This window comes from Lynx canadensis, chromosome A3 (genome assembly GCF_007474595.2).
Source record: "Lynx canadensis isolate LIC74 chromosome A3, mLynCan4.pri.v2, whole genome shotgun sequence".
Taxonomy (NCBI): Eukaryota; Metazoa; Chordata; class Mammalia; order Carnivora; family Felidae; genus Lynx; species Lynx canadensis.
The window spans coordinates 7,666,839-7,684,657 of NC_044305.1; the positions used below are offsets into that span (position 1 = coordinate 7,666,839).

Here is a 17,819-nt window from a genome sequence, read left to right on the forward strand (position 1 = left end):
GACCACAGACGGCTCACCCTTGAATCAGACCTATGCTCTGTGACTTTTAAGTATGGTATTTCTCAAATCGAAAGCACAATGAGATATCACCTCACAAACGGCCAGAATGGCCAAATTTAACAAGTCGGGAAAGGATAGATATTGGCGAGGATGTGAAGAAATGGGAACCCTCTTGCACTGTTGGTGGGAACGCAAACTGGTGTGGCCACTCTGGAAAACAGTGTGGAGGTTCCTCAAAAAATTAAAAATAGAACTACCTGATGATCCAGCAATTGCCCCACTAGGAATTTGTCCAAAGGATACAGGATTGCTGACTCAAAGGGGTACCTGCACCCCAATGTTTTATAGCAGCACTATCAACAATAGCCAAATTATGGGAAGAGCCCAAATGTCCATAGACTGATGAAGGATAAAGAAGATATATATATGTATAGATAGATATAGATATAGATATAGATATAGATATAGATATACAGATACAATGAAACACTGCTCCACGATGAAAAAGAATGAAATCTTGCTATTTGCAACAACATGGATGGAACTGGAGGGTATTATGTTAAAGCAAAAGAAGTCAGTCAGAGAAAGATATCACATGATTTCACTCATATAGGGAATTTGAGAAATAAAACAGATGAACACAAGGGAAGGGAAGGAGACATAAGATAAAAACAGAGAGGGAGGCAAGCCATAAGAGACTCCTAAATACAGAGAACAAACTGAGGGTTGATGGGGGGAGGGCGGGGAAGTGGGGGATGGGCTAAATGGGTGATGGACATTAAGGAGGGCACCTGGGATGAGCACCCGGTATCGTACGGAAGTGACGAATCACTGGGTTCTACTCCTGAAGCTAAGACTACACTGTGTGTTAGCTAACTTGAGAATAAAAATAATAAGTACGGTATTTCTAACAGGCATTTACCACTAAATGGGAAAAACAAGGGGGCATTTTAAGAAATCTGTAACAGCACCACCATTTTATAAGAGAAACGACGACTCTCAAACACCCGCCTTCTACATGTACCTGTGCGCGTCAATCCACATGTGTCTGTAGATAGGGATTTCCATATGGGATTATAAGGATACAGACAAAAACATGGAGAGAGGAGTACAAACTTCTAACAAGATTTAGGAGATCCTAAGGAGGGCAGAGGAGGAATAGACACAAATAAATCACCAAGAGAGAAACTACTGTAGTGCTTAACCATCCCTATCATCATATTTTTGCAGTTAGTTAAATTCTACATACATGGGTTTCTGTAAAAATAAATCAAATGGGATCCAAAAACCAATCCCTATCTCCTAGGCTAGCTGTGAAAATTAAATGAAATACGGCATGCAGACACTCAGCACGGAGCCAGATGGGGCCACTCATTCCAACTCGAATTATCCCTCTATCAGACTAAGCCCCTTTGCTGGGTTTGCCGCTAACACACTGCCCGGCTCACAGTCCTGCCTCTCCCCTTACCCCTTTTGGTGAATTCGGTCCTGGATGTTCTTTAGTTCATTCATTCGTTGCATCCGTTTATATGCTCTGGGCATCGCCTGTAAGTCATGCACTAATGCTAGGGGCTGGGAACTTAAAAACGAATGAAACTCAGTTCCTCCACTCCCCAGGATTTTAGAGGAAATGGCCAGAGAGCTAAGGTCAGCTTTGGTCACATGGCCCACCGTCTGCCTCCACAATGGCGCTCCTTCTTCGACCAAAGGGAATAGACTCTCTCATAAGCAAAGCTCTCCTTTCCGCAGGTGGGGAGGTCAGAGGGTTGGGGGGCAGTGGTGGAGAAGATTCCTTGTATGTGCTCACAGGCCTAATGCCTGGCATGATTCCTGGCATATAGGAGGTATACAGTCAGATGTGGTTCAATGACTGGATCGCTAGGTGAATGAGAAACCTCTACAGCCTAACACTCCCTTTGTCGTTTTATCCTTTCTTACTACAAGTCAATGAGAAGAACAGCTCAGGCTGATTTGTATTAAGTAGGTGCCAGGCACTTTGCCAAGATATCACCTGCCCCAGCCTACCTGGCAAGGTGTGTACTAATAAAAGCCCCCTTCACAGAGCAAGGGACAAATGCTAAGGGTCACTTGCGCAGAGACACTGAGCTGGCATTTAAGACCTGGCCTCTTTATTACTCCAGAGCTAAAGTTCATATTACAATCCTGTGTGTTCCTCTAGAAAGCACCGAGGATATTATGAAGGCCTTAAAGCCTTAAAGGATGGGCTCAAATCCTGTACGTAAAGGTAAAAGGCACCTGAATTCTATTTCCAAAGCTTAGGGAGATGGCAACTGGCTGAAAGCCTAGGCTGCCAGGAGAGGGGAGGGCCCCTGCCATCTTGAGCCACAGAATCTACAGTGATGCTACCAGGCCCTCAGACCCCCACCGTCCCAGGGGCCTTCTCTCAAGTGAAAAGTAGCAATCTGCCAAACATGTGGTCTTCCTCAGCTTCCTAATGAAACCCATTCCCATGGCTGCCTGATCCTGATTCCAGCTCTGACAGATGTTTGGCAGAAACCACCCAAAGGTCTGTCTTTCCTTCCTCTGACTCCTCTCCCCAGTTCTGGCATCTGCGGGGAAAGTGATGGGTGTTCCTACCATCCAAATGCTACCGAGACATCACAGAAGATTACTGAAGTGTCAGGGAAAGCGGGGACTTACCTAGTGAAGGTTAGAAAGAGAAGGAGAGACAGAGAGACAGAGAAAACAAAAGAAAGTGAGGAGGAGAGCAAGACTGCTTTCCTGCTAAGGAAAGACACCGCAGAGACACCAACTTGGTGAACAGAACTCGCTAAAACAATGCCTCCATTGTCACCCACAGCCTGATAAAGCAGACTGTTAGTGAAATCAACCACTTGGGGCCACATTTCCCAGTGAAGCATTTTGCTGAACACCAGATGCACTCAAATGGTTATTTTCATGGGGAATGAAAGTGACATGCATCAATTTATTCAGAGTCATCTGAATTCTCAGCCACATGCATAAAACAAAATCACTGCTCCCTTTGCTTCTGGTAACTTTTTATGCCTTCTTCCTAAGGAAATCCTCTCCCCACCCATACATCTGTCCTATCTTTAGAGTAAATTCCTGGAAGTACTATTGCTGCATAAAGAGACATGCGGGTTTAATTTTGATAAATAAGGACAAATTGTCCTCCAACGACATTGTAGCAAACTGAGCTCACAGAGCTCAATGCTGCATGCATCAAGGGGTAGAAATCATAACTCCTTATCTAAACTTTAAGCTCCTTTAAGATGCAAAAGCCTTTAGGGGCACCCGGGTGGCTCAGTCGGTTGAGCGTCCGACTTCAGCTCACAGTTCATGAGTTCGAGCCCCGCATCGGGCTCTGTGCTGACAGCTCGGAGCCTGGAACCTGCTTCGGATTCTGTGTCTCCCTCTCTCTCTGCCCCTCCCCTGCTCATGCTCTGTCTCTCTCTCTCTCCCCTTCAAAAAAATAAATAATAAAAACGTTAAAAAATTTTAAATAAACAAAAGATGCAAAACGTTTTCCTTTTAACACTTATGTTCTCCATAAGACTTACTACAATGCTTTCTTTGCAAGAAATAGATAGGTGTTTCCATAAAAGCTTTTGAGTTTTAACTTTTAGGCCAGGATGTAACAAGGGTTTACATTTAGGAGGGTAAAAAAGCTGATGATTGCTTTAAGCAATACACAATAATCAAAAAAACAATAAATAAAAGAATGAATACATAAATAAATCCACAAGTTAACCAAATTAACCAGAGCCCACAAAGAGGAAAAGAAATAAAACCTGATTTTTCTGAGGGGTAGGGATGGGGACAGAGGGCAGGTTGAGCTGGGGGAAGGGTGTTTATACAAATGAAACCACCGCAGAGAAGAGTTTATTTCAGTGTCCGAATAGTAATGAAATTGATTCTATAATTTACCTGATGCTCTCTCTGTTGAAAAAAAAAAAAAAAAGAAATAGTTTATGGCTTTTTAAAATTTCTTCTAATGTTCATTTTTTTTTGAGAGAGAGAGTGCGAGCAGGGGAGGGGCAGAGAGAGAGGGAGACACAGAATCCAAAGCAGGCTCCAGGCTCCGAGCGGTCAGCACAGAGCCTGACACGGGACTCGAACACACGAACGGTGAGATCATGACCTGAGCCGAAGTCAGATGCTTAACCAACTGAGCCACTCAGATGCCCCTATGGCTTTTTAAATTAGACTACGAATTACTTTGGTTTCCAGAATTGTGGAAGATGGAAGAGGGTCACTTGCATTCTCCAAATTCATTACACTTCATTTGCAGAACCAAGTTTGGAAGTCAATCTATCAATTAGGCAATCAAAAAAAGAGGTGGCAGGGAATAGTTCAGAATAACTCTCAAACCTGGGTCCAGTCCAGGGCTCTAGAACACGGGGGAGAAATTGCACCCTGGGGCCTCGACGAGGTCACTACCACCGGGGGCCAGGATGTCACCCCCAGTGGAGCCCCACCTACAGCCCCCCGGGGACAGCCTGCTAACTTAGTCTTTCTCCACCTTGTCACTCGATTTGCCTTGAAGGAAACTCTAAAAATGACAGGCCCCAGCGAGGAATGAGGAACATCCCACACACCGCCACTCCTTGTTCCAAAATTAGACTTTGTCACAGACACTGATCTCCAAGGTGGCAAAAATAGCAAGCTGCTCGAGGGAGCCCCGAGCTGTCCCGGCAGAGTCCCCGGCAACTACTCCCGCAGGGGCAACGGGCAGCTGGCGAGCAGACAAGTTCTTGCTGCTGAGTCTCATTCCACAGGGGGTCGTTCCCCTGATACTGCAGCCACCCCCCGCCAGCACTCCCTTGTTGTTCTCCCTGCAGAACAGCACCACATTGCGTTTAAAGTGCGAGAACTGGAGCGAGGAATTTGGAGATAGGATATTGCCATTTGGGGCCAAAACTACCCCAAAAAACGGGATTTCTTGTAACAGTAACAGCGATTTCCAAAAGGCACACTCTAAGTTGATCGATGTTTCTGAAAGGCACTCTGATATTCAGGGTAATTTGAAAGCACTAAGACAGCTCTCGGTGGGGACATTCAAGGGACAGAAAAGCTTTCCAACTCTCCAAGGGAGTGAGGCGCTGTGGCCAGAGGCAGCGGGTCAGGAACCAGACAAAAGGGTCTTGGATCCCTGGCTCCCGTAGAAATGAGCTCAGTGACGGCAGGCAGGTGCCTGAACCACTCCGCGAGGGGTCTCATCTCTCTGACTAGGACTGTGATTCCTTCCAGGGCAAGGGTCACAGATAATACTCTCGTACTGCGAGCCCTGGGGAGGATGAGCCTCACGTCTATTCACACTACATCCTGGAGCACAGAACAGAGCGCGTCAGGCCCTCAGTAAACATTCTTGAATGAACAAATGAATAGGAATGAATGAATGAATGAGTTTACCTTCCAGTCAAGGTGGCGATGAGGGAAAAATGCAAGTGAAGTACCTGGCATATCGTCGGAGGCTTGGTGAATGGTGCTGGCCGCTACGACCAGAGACACCAAAGGCAGATAGCAGATGGCCAGTAAACGCCCGGCATTATTAGCCAAACACCCTACGGTGGGAAAGCATTTCAAAGGGTGAAATCAAAGCACTAAATAAATATTATCCCAGAAGGCTGTGTGGTGTGGGGACAGATGCCGTGATGGTGGCCTCCATGGTCTACCCGCCCCCCCAGTGTTCACACTCTGTGTGGGCCCCTCCCCTGACTATGGGAAGGACTTGACAGCTGATAGGATGTCACTTGCATGGTTATGATGCCTAGAATTGTGGCCTCCGGCCTGCAAGGAGACTCTCCCTCTTGCTGGCTTTGGTGAAGACAGGCTGTGTTGGGGAGGCCCATGCAGTAAAGAGCTGAGGGTGGCCCCCAAGCCACCGCCAGCAACAGACTGAGGCCCTCCATCCTACCGTCACACAAAACTAAATCCCCCCAATAACCACGTGAGCTTGTGAGTGGATCCTTCCCCATTCTAATGAGCCTGAAGCATCTCAGCCTTGTGAGAAACTGAAGCTGGGGGCCCAGCTAAGCCACACCAACACTCTTGACCCACAGCAACTATGAGATAATAAATGTGTGTTGTGTTACAGTGCATTGTTGGTGGTACTTTGCCGCACAGCAGTTGAAAACGAACACATGGAGTAATCCAGGCAAGACATCGATTGGCCACAGCGCGGGCAGCCGGTGCTCAGAGAAGGACTACTTGCTGAGAGGAACCACAGGAGAGGTAGGGACCGTGGGGAAGTGAAGACGCCCAGTCTGCCCAGGGACGGCGGAGAGTACTGGGCGCATCTGATTGTTACTGCTGCGTGGGGACGTAACATGGGTGCTGTCAGACCTCCTCACTCTTCAAGATACCACAGAAAGCTGAGTTTTATTTGAAACCTCTCCGTTTTTTAAAGGTTGGCCACGAAGTTGGGATTTTGAGAATAGCGGTTAGTTAATCTCATGCAGGACAAAGAAAATAGGTCTGGGGGCTTCATTGGGAGATGTGGAGAAAAGTGGGGGCTATACCAGGATACTGGTTCCAAATTCCAGCTTCCAAGCTGGTGGCCTTGGCCTTCCATACAGCAGTGGTCGTAGGGTTAGGAAGTCCTTAAAATACTGCTTGTTACACAGTAGAGCCAGGATATATTTTTATTATTATTGATATCATCACTTACTAGTTTCCTATGGCTGTTGTAACAAGTTACCATGACTCAGTGGCTTAAAACAACATAAATCTGTCTTCTTACAGCTCTGGAAACCAGATGTCCAAAGTCAGTTCACCGAGCTAAACTCCAGGTGTTGGCCAATCTGGGTCCTTCTGGAGGTTCTGGGGCGGAATCTGTCTCTTTGTCTTTGCAGCCTCCAGGGGCACCCACATCCTTTGGGTCACCTATGTCTCTCTTCCATCTTCAAAGCCATCAGCACACAAACCAAATCTCTCTCTTCCTCTGCTCCCACTATCACATCACCTTCCGACTCTATTTCCTCCTGTTTCCCTCCCACGAGGACCCTTGGGATGACACCGGGTCTACCTGGATGATCTCGGATAATCTCCCCATCTCAAGAGCCTTAACTTGATCACATCTGCAAAGTCCCTTTTGCCACATACAATCACATTCACAGGTTCCAGGGATTAGGATGTGACATCTTTGGAGCCATTATTCAGCCTATCCCTACTGCTATGATTGCTGCTGTCGTTGCTGTTAGTGGGCCCACAAGCTTCCTCTTGGTGACCTGCTGGGATTCAGGTCCCAAGTCTGGTCCAAACCAATTCACCTAAGGCTACAACTTGAAACCGGCACAGGTCCCGCGGTAAAGCACCTGTCTGTGGAGGCAGTCTTGGGAGTTTTCCACCAGAAGCAGCCAACGGTGGGTTTGGGCGAACTAGTAATGAGACTAAGCCCAGCAGTTAGCATCACCCCCTTCTCCATTTATGACCTTGACTATCTCAGAGAAGCCAGCCAGCCAGTAGTGGTATGCATGCAATTCCTCGTTGACGATATCTATGTGGATCCATCACCAGTTACCAGGAAGGGCAGAAATGGAACCCGGGGAGGGTGGGCAGGCAGCGTTGTCTTTATTTGCTTCGTTGTCCTGTGGCATCTCTTTTCTCCCCAAATCAGGGATTGATTTAAGTACACAGATTCTAAGCATTTCTTAATCCCCGTTTAACTTCCTTGAGATTCAGATCCCATTGTGAAGCTTACTCATTTCCATCGAAAACAGGATGCTGTTGCTTAAAAATCACACTCATTTTATGGAACTCTTTAAGCAGGCAGCAAATTAAGAGCAAACAACATTATTTGCCAGTTAAATTTGCAAAGGGGTGATCTGAACGGATTACTCATATTCCTGATTAATTTTTCGTGGAAGTAATGAGGAGGTTGTAAATGGAAAAACATATGCATGAAGAACCTGCCTTTCAAGCACAAAACAACTTATGCTAATTGATGGCTTTACCAATAAGGTAATCTTGGAAAAACTTCTTCAGATGTTTAAAGGCATCTAATGGGATAGCTATACAACTTTAAAGCAATGACATGTTGCCCTCTAAAGTTCCAAGTGACTTGAATTCTACTTTATTTTTTTTTTAATGTTTTTATTTATTTTTGAGAGAGAGGGAGAGAGAGTGCATGAGCTGGGGAGGGGCAGAGAGGGAGGGAGACACAGAATCTGAAGAGGCTCCAGGCTGTGAGCTGGCAGCACAGAGCCCGACGTGGGGCTTGAACTCATGAACTGCGAGATCCTGACCTGGGCTGAAGTCAGACGCTCAACTGACTGAGCCACCAAGGTGTCCCAAATACTACTTTACAACTATCCACCCATTCATCCATCCTTCCATTTACCTATCTTTATTGCAATATCCAGAATTGGTAAGCATATGGGGAAATGGATACCGAGACTGTATTAGTTCAAAAAGAATATTTTGAAATAGGGAAAAAAAATCAAGAGAAGAGTATTTCATGATTTGTGAAAATTACATGAAATGTGAATTTCAGTGTCCATTAATAAAGTTTCTTTGCGACAGACCTACGCCCCTTGAGAATGTTTTTACCTACGGCTGCTTCTAAACTACAATGACAGAATTAAGTAGTTGCAACAGAGACCATCTTGGTTCACAAAGCCCCAAGTATTACCAGCTGTCCCCTTACCGAAAGTTTTGCTGATCTCTGCTCTAAAATCCCAGACCACTGCACGAACAAGTCATTTGGGAATGATCTGAGGCTGCTTTGGGAAAGATCATCTTGCTGGTATGCTTTCCCCCCCTCTTTAAATCCAACCACTTCACATGTTTAAATCATAAATTTTGAAACTACCCTAATCCTACCACACTAACCCAGTTCCTTTTGGTTTTGCAGATTTCCTTCCAGATGCGAAGCTCTAGGCATGTGTTTGCAGCTACGATGTATGACGTGTATTATTTAACTCTTGTGCATTAAGATTTTGTGAATTTCTTCTTCTCAAAGAAGAAATTCATGAATCGTAATTCTCTGTACGAGTCACAGTTCCTAACACGATGCACTGAACAGAGCAGGTGTTTCCACACACACTCTACGTGTATTCGTGTTTGTGGTACCTTAATGTATCAACGTCTATGAAGGCTAATCAACCAGACATGGTTGATGCATGGCTCTGGGAAGAATGGAGTCTCCACACAGGTTTCCTGTGGCCCACAAAGAATTACCGTTTCGTTGTTGGTTTCAACTGGAATCAATTTCCAACAGTTACAAACAACAAGATATTACATACAGACTCAAATCCTAGACTTCTCTGGAAAAAAACAAGAGATGTCCTACATGGAGCCCACAGTCGCACGTCAACGGTCTTCTGGTTTGGGGCTTTTGACGTTTCACCCCCCGTTTCCCTTCAGCCCTCTTCTCTCTGGCCCCTGTTGAAATTACACCATCTGGTACTGCTATAAATTTATACCTACAGCCAGATAATCTACGTAGATGTGTCTGTAGATGTCCATATGCATCCAAATTGATTCTGATGAACATACTCACTGCAACAGACTAATGATTATATCCCCTCCCCAAATTCATATATTGGAATCTTAACCCCCCAGGTGATGGTGTTAGGAGGTAGGGCCTTTGGGAGGCGATCAGGGCATGAGAGGCGAGGCCTCACAATTGGGATTATAAAAGAGACCCCAGAGAGATCCCTCGCTCCTTCCATCAGTGAGACACAGAAAAGACCATCGCCTATGGATCAGGAAGTCAGTGCCACTGGACACAGATAGGCTGGCACCTTGATCGAGCTATCAGTGAGAAATAAATTAATTTCTGTTGTTTAGAAGCCAACCGGTCCTATGGTATTTGCCGTAGGAGCCCAAACTGATTAGGACACACACATGTAACCCTAACTGAGGCACAAAGCAGACACGCAGGGATGCACGGTTACTATGTTAGAAGTTGGCTCTTCAGGCTTTGCGAGGATGGCATTTAATCCAAGTAATACACGGGTGAGTACAGGAGTAAGCCACCTGCTCAGACAGTGCTGGCCATGTTTTTCAGCATAAATATGCTAGGGTTGCACTCCACAGGAGTATACATACCATTGAATTTTTCACGCTCTGTAGCAAGCGCTCATGCTGTTCAGCTATCGCCAAGGCAGCAGAGTGGACTTTCTGGTAGATGGCCTCCCCATCTCGTGTTTGAAAGATAAACAGCCCTTCCCCAGTTTCACACATCCTGTGGAAACAAAAACAAAGGGCTCCTGAAAATCCAGTTCCACAAAGTCCGAGGCACCAAGGGCCTAGAAAATGCCATGAAACCAGAGCCATTTATTTCACGTGAGGTCGGGAGTCTTGTTCACGTTCGCTAAGCAAAGTTGGCTAGAATCAGAATTTCCAATTCATTGTTAACATTGGGCAGGACACCGTTCATTCTAGGCTAACTCGGAGCTGAATTTTTTTTTTCCAAAAAAAAAAAGCATAAGTGTAATCCCAGTACATTGCCTCTCAAAGACAGCTGTGCAACTGGGTTCTCATTACTGTCCGTGCATCATAAGTTCATCAGGAGCTCCACCATCCAGGGGCGCCTGGGCGGCTCAGAGGGTTCAGCGTCCAACTTCGGCTCAGGTCATGATCTCATGGTTCATGAGTTCCAGCCCAATGTTGGGCTCTGTGCTGATAGCTCGGAACCTGGAGCCCGCTTAGGATTCTGTGTCTCCCTCTCTCTCTGCCTCTCCCCAACTCGCACTCTCTCAAAAATAAAAACGTTAAAAAAAAATTTAAATACAAGAAAAGAAAACTCTGCCATCCAGCTCAGCGGTGGACGAAGGCTTCCACGACTCCAGGTTCTGTTCTTTCCTTATAGTCGATGGCTTTAAGGATTCTTTCATTTCCAAAATCAATCTGGATTCCTTTTTTTTCACTTTATCCACTGGCCTTTACCTTGGACATTTTGTCCGGCTTCCAAAGTAGTCCCAAAAGCCCCAACAGTCTTTCTTATGGCCTGACACTATCAGAAACAGTGGATGAAAACCCAGAGAAGGTAAAACCGTTTAAAAGTTGGGCCTTTCCCATGTTCTTTGTGAAGATAAGGATTCAGACATAAGAACACCGTGGCCATACAGAGATACAACAGTTGTGAATTTCCCAAGAATTACTCTGCCTAAATGATGAACCTGTCACTCCAGGCCATGAATTATGCAGTTGGTCAAGAATCTAGAAGAAAGTCGGGAGCTCAGAAAGCACCTGGGAAATTCACTCACTGGTGCCCAAAGCAAGTATGTATCAAGACAGAGTGCAATAAGCAGAGAATGTGGGCTCCAGACTGCCTGGCCGTGCTTGCCCCCTGCCAGCTTTGTGAGCCGCGACGCACTACTCAGCCTAAGCCTGCATTTCTGCTCGCGAAATAAACAGGAGGATAGATAACAGCCATCATGTAAGCGTACTGAAGGTGTTAGGCATGATACATAAAGCGCACAAAGGAGGTCTTTCACTCAATGTGCACCTCCACTCTTCTGCTGGAAGGTAAGCTCCAGGTAGACCAGATCTGTTCCTGATTTGTTCACAGATCTTCCGCCAGTGCCTACAACAGGGCGTGGCCTGTATCTGGCGCTCCGTAAATAACTACAGAATGGACTGTGACATAGGAGGCGGTGCCAGGCAAAGGTGTAATTAAGAACTGGACCCCGGCTTCCTTGAGGAAGTTTTATTGAAACTGAGGTTTCTAGAAGAGAAGGGAGGAACAACAGTCTGACAACTGCACAGAGAATGTCCTGATTTGGTCAAAGGCAAGTGACACACTAGGGGCCGGGGGGCCGGAGGGAGCAGCCTATGTTCCAGGAGCTCCGGGAACGGGCACGAGCTCCCAGAGATGACAGGCTTCGCTCTGCAAAGTCACCACCCGACTGTAACCATTCCCACAGGCACAGATGCCCAACATCGGAAACTGTCCCTCTCTGTGCCAGTGACATGCACACAGACATACCACATTGGAAAAATACTAATGGGACTGACTTTAAGAAAACCAGAATAAATGATCCCACAGTGGCCAGTATAAATCAGCAAACTTGTGAGATGGGAGTGCCAGTGGGTTCCGCATTCCCTCACTTGCAACATGTGTTCTGCGCATGTGCATGTGTGTGTGTCCCTGTATGTTTAGAATATTTGAACATTGTTACAAGCAGGGTGCATCTCATACTCGACAAGTATGTTTATGGTACTCTTCTCTCTACTCCTGCAAAGCAGTTATTAAATCAATGTTACATTTCACATTTGCAATTACATATTCTATATGGAGTAAGGTACTTGTCAGAAAACAGAAGGCAAATCATAAGGGCTCCAGCAATGGATGTAATGGTAAAGAAACGGGCTTTTTCCCTGAGAAGTTTATAATGTATTCGGCTAAACAAGATCTATGTAAGTGAACAGGTTCAAGACTAACGTGGTGGTGCAGTGAGCTGGGGAACAGTACTGGTCAGAGGTGCACTGATAAAGGAAAGCAGAGCTGGGGAAAGGGGTGGGTGTCGATGTTACATAGTAACAAGGAAAATCAGGAAGACAAACACCGGAGGGGAACAGATCAGAGGCACTTTCCAGGAGAGACACAAAATTAGGAGCAAAACATTGCAGAAGTGAGGTGAACCTTGGGACTCCTGTCCTACCTGTGGCTGCAGCCGCCAGGGACACTATGGTTAAGAAAATACGGAAAAAAAAAAAAAAAAAAAGAAAGAAAATACGCACAGAGAAACACAACACAAAGTCAAAAAGAGGCTTAACCACATGGGTTCTGGCAGCCTCATCTTGAAGAAAAACCCGGGGAAGGGTCTGTTAGGAACTTGTAATACAGAACAGGGGCTCTCTACACTGGCGCATTCGACATGAGCAACATCGTACGGCCAGATCGTTCTTTGTTGTGGGGACCGTCCTGTGTGTTGTAAGGTGTTTAGCAGCATCTCTGGTCTCTACCCACTGCACGACAGTAGAACCCCCTAGCTGTGGCAACCCAAAACGTCTCCAGACATTGATAAATGTCCCCAAGGGGGCAAAACGCCCCCAGCTGAAAACCACTGAAATAGACCAAAAATAAGGGGTTTAGGGAGCACCTAAGCCATGGTTCAGCGCTGGAGAGGCTGTGCACGCGAGGCGGCTTCCGCGTTCAGGGGAGCTGTGGATTCACCGCAGACAGTGTTCACGATGAAGCACAGAGGACATCCCGCACCTGCGGTCTGTGGGGTCTTGCCCGTTCCAGTCATGGGCATCATCGCCTAGTGGATCTCAGCTTGAGACAAGGTAGCAGTTGACTGCTGGTGCCGTGTGTAGGTGCGTTTACGTGTGTGCGTGTGTTGGCTGGAGATCAGCTAATCTAGGCTGCCTGCTAAGGCGGTGGTTCTGCTGTCCTTCGCTGAGACCACTGGGGTGAGAAACAGAAATCAATGTTAAGACACCACGTGATGTACCACAGTACCACTGAGGCTTCCGAGCCCAGGACGGCTCTTGAGAACGTCAGCCAATCTCCTACGACTCGCATTGGTTTGTCAAATCCTTGCGCTGCCTTATTTAATACCTGTTTAATCAGCTCAGTTTTCCTTTCCCTTAAACAAATGTATCATAAACGAATCGCCAAATCAACAGTAGAAGCCAGTATGCTCAACTACAAGTTGAAGGCAGATGTGAAAGTAAATACGGTGAAAACAAAATGTTATTAAACTCTGACCAGATCCTCTTGTCAAAGATCTAAGCGGGACGTTTGCTCACGTGTTAGTGACACAGGTAAAGTAGAAAGTGTTAGAAGATGTGTTTAAGATGTGCCAACACCTCACTGAAATGTTTCTCTGTAATTTAATCAGGAGGATCAAAAAGCTAATTAAGAAGAAAATGACTTGGGGCGCCTGCGTGGCTCAGTCAGTTAAGCATCCGACTCTTGGTTTTGGCTCGGGTCATGATCTCCTGTTTCGTGAGTTCGAGCCCTGCGTCCAGCTCTGGGCTGACAGTGCAGAGCCTGCTTGGGATTCTCTCTCTCCCTCTCTCTCTGCCCCTCTCCTGATGATGCACTCTGTCTCTCTCTCTCAGAACAAATAAGTAAAACTTAAAAGAAAAATCTAAAAAAGAGAGAAGAAAATGTCACTGTGAGATTACATTCATTTCATGTTATGCCTCCATCACTAAAACCATCCCACATCTGGGGAAACACGGCTGTGTTTCCCGGGGCCCTGCTCTAGTTGGTGTGGGACAGAAAGCCTCATATGCTGGAATCATGGTCAAGTTTCCTGACCTCTCGAAGTTTCCATGGACAAACCTTTGAGAGCGGGGAAACTGTGTTTTATCTTTAGGAAAGGATCTCAAGTCAAGGTAAGCAGCTAATGAGGATTTGTTGTTGTTATTTTAACCCTTTAAAATGTCAAAGCCAAGGAGAGGCGGTCCTCGGGGAAAACTTCAGGAAAGAGGCACAACCACATCTCTGCCTGGATGGAAACTGTGTAATCACAGCCCGGAGTAGCGGGAAAGCGAAAAACAGCTGCACGGCGGTGGGAGGCGTGTGGCTGGGGAAGAAAGTCTGTGTTTGAGGCTCACGGGTTGTGAACACAGAATAATACAAACCTCTCTTCTCTGAGAAGGGAGATATGAATTCGGGAATGTGATTCTCCCTTTAAGAAAAGAAGCAGCTTTCATTAAACAAAGATTGTAATGCAAATGACCGGGGGGGATTTGTTTCTCCGGCTGCAGGAGGTATACTGTGTCTGAGTGTTAGCAGCACCTTAAATAAAGCCCGTCAAGGGGCGCCTGGGTGGCTCAGTCGGTTGGGCGGCTGACTTTGGCTCAGGTCATGATCTCGCGGGCCGTGAGTTCGAGCCCCGTGTCGGGCTCTGCGGACAGCTCAGAGCCTGGAGCCTGTTTCAGATTCTGTGTCTCCCTTTCTCTGCCCCTCCCCCGTTCATGCTCTGTCTCTCTCTGTCTCAAAAATAAATAAACGTTAAAAAAAAAAAAAAAAAAAGCCCGTCAGCCCGGTGGACGAGAGGAAGAGAAGGTTCCAGTTCAGAGGGTGCTCGGCCACACGCTGTCCCTTCTCCCACCACCATCCATGTCACCAGGCTTCCTAACGGTTCCCTTAAATGTGTACAGACGCTGCCATCATCACTTTTTAACTTTTTAAAAAAGGTGTTTTTAACAAATGTTTATTTATTTAATTTTGAGAAAGACAGAGAGAAGGGGAAACATGAGCAGGGGAGGGGCAGGGAGAGAGGGAGAGAGAGAATCCCAAGCAGGTGCCCATCAATTGGCACAAAGCCCAGCCCGATGCGGGGCTCGATCTCATGACCCCTGAGATCATGGCCTGAGCCGAAACTGAGAGTCAGACTCTTAACTGACGGAGCCACACAGGCACCCCTGCCATTATCACTTTTTAGACTCGAGTTTATGAAAACAAAACAAAACCCAAACAATCCAAAGTCATAAAATGTGGCCAGTGTAAAAGACAGTGGGTTGTTTATTAATACGTCTGTTCCTCATGTTCTATGAACATGTAAAGTCAAAGAAACACTTTTCCCCCGTTTTTCCCCATGCTATGCCCTGACCTAGATCTCAGGGAGCACTGCCCCCCGTTCTTCCCGCTGTAGTGCTCTATAAGCAGCAGGATGAAAGGGAGGGCTATTTCACAGTTTCTGAACCCAAACGCGAAGTGTGGCTTTACTGACCCCCAAGAGAATGAAAAGCCAGGTGAGCAACAGAGGGAAACTTCTGAACAAACCTTGAAGTTCGCATGCCCCAGACTGAAGTCGGATCACCCCCACCCCGAACCGGCCCCCCAGGCGTGCCTGTGCCGTTCCAACGGCTCCCGGAGGATCCGGATTCCTCTCTGTCTCCTTACCCACGTCCAGTCAGTCAGCTTTGGGCACTAGCTTCAAAACATGTCAGTATCCAAACATCTAAGTCCACGTTCCTTGTTACCAGCGTGCCGGGAGCCACCCTCGTCCTCACCGTGAGCACTACAACGCCCCCTCCCAGCTGCTTTTAGCCTGAGTTAAAGAAAAAAAAAAAAAAGTCAGACCGTGTCACCTCTTGGCTAATCCCTTCCCGTGTAGGGAAAAATTTAATCTTGTCCAAACAATCTGGTCTGGCCTTTGCCAACATGGGAGGTGATTTTTGTTTGCCTGGGTTCTTGGGTGAAACAAATAGTAACGAGGGGGTTTAGGGTGAGGCTTTGGGTCACGCGCTATCAGCTGACCTGAAGGCTGAGATGAGCCAGGTGGGTAACCGATGAATCAACCAAGCAAGCATGGAGTGGAGCCTCAATCAAAACTCTAAACGCTGTGGCTGGGAAGCGTCCCCGGTTGACAACACTCCGTGGGGACTGTCACATACCGGTATGAGAAAAGTACAGTGTTCTGACTCCACAGGGAGAAGACACAGAATCTCTATGCCGGGCACTTCCCACAGCTCCTCCCTTATCCGATGGTAGCTACTCTGTATCCTTCAGTGGTACAAGCTTTGACCAACTTCATAGATGTCAGTGAACTCCAGGTCATTCTAGCAGATTCTGAAACGTTTGGTGGTTGTGGGAGCCCCCGAACTTGTAACTGGGGTCAGAAGTGAGGAAGGTCTTGGGGACTGTTCCTTCGAACCTTGCAGTGGTCTCTCCCCACCCACAATGGCTGCCCAACTAAGATGAAAAGCCAAATTCTTTACAGTGGCTCCAAGCCCCACATGGCCTGACACTGTTCTGTTTCTTCCTTTGCATACATTGTGGCCTCCTCCCTTACTCTGCTCCTGCCACGTCAGCCTCCTGGATCTTCTCTGCACGCTCCATGTGCACCCCCCTTGGCACCTTTCCCCAATGTCCTTCTGGCTGGAATGCTCCCCGCCCCACCCCCCGCCGCCTCCATGATTCCTCCTGGGTCTTCTGTCGGCATCACTGACTCAGTCGGCAAAACCAGTCCTGCTCACCCTACTTAAAATTGCACCCCTTCTTTGGGCGCTTGCTATTGAATGATTTTATTGTTTGCCGTGAACTTACACAATCTAACATCTATTTTACTTTTTCAAATGTCATTATTGTCTATATCCCCTCTTCTCCACAGAGCGAACTTCATGACAGAACACGTGAGAACCTCCTGTCCGTATGCTTTATTCACTGCTACGTCCACGGTGCTCGGAACCACATGGGGCTCCTAGGGGGATCTCAACAAACATTGGATAAAAGAAGGAAATGGCTCATTTTTATTTACTAGACCCTTCTAGAAAGTGAGGTACCATCACATGTAAAGTGGTCACATACACCAGTGGATCATCACCCGCAGGTGATGGCTACACTGTACAGATGACCAACAGGTACGTGAAAAAATGCCCAGTGTCACTAACCATCAGGGAAACCAAAACCAGAATAAGATACCATCTCACACCTGTTAGAATGTCTGCGAGGAAAAAGACAAGCGATAACAAGTGTCCATGAGAATGCGCGGGAAAGTCTAGAGACCCTTGTGCACTGTTGGTAGGAATATAAATTGGTACAGCCTTGTGGAAAACAGTATGGAGGTTCTTCAAAAAATTAAAAATAGAACTACCATATCATCCAGCTATTCTAGTTCTGGGGATCTATCCAAAGGAAATGAAGTCACTATCCCAAAGAGATATGTGAACCTCATGTTCACTGTATGTAGTATTGGTTACAATCGCCAAGACGTGGAAATGGCCAAGTGTCTACCAACGGATGAAATGCATAAAGAGAATGTGCCATGTATACACACACACACAATGTGACGTTAGCCATAAAAAAGAAGGAAATCCTGCTGTTTGTAACAACATGGATGGACTTTGAGAGCATTATGGTAAGGGAAGTAAGTCAGATGGAAAAAGGCCAATTCCATATGATCTCACTTGTGTGTGTAATACAA

At 46.6% G+C, this 17,819-nt stretch overlaps 1 protein-coding gene across 1 annotated transcript in view; it reads right to left on the reverse strand.

Moving 5' to 3' along the window:
• The window catches only part of DOK5 (docking protein 5), a 152,738-nt gene that overhangs the window by 22,498 nt on the left and 112,421 nt on the right, over positions 1 to 17,819 (reverse strand). Inside the window, exon 6 of the mRNA XM_030309358.1 lies at positions 10,036 to 10,171. Within this exon, the coding sequence (XP_030165218.1) occupies positions 10,036 to 10,171 (136 nt within the window). The remainder of the gene's footprint in view (positions 1 to 10,035; positions 10,172 to 17,819) is intronic.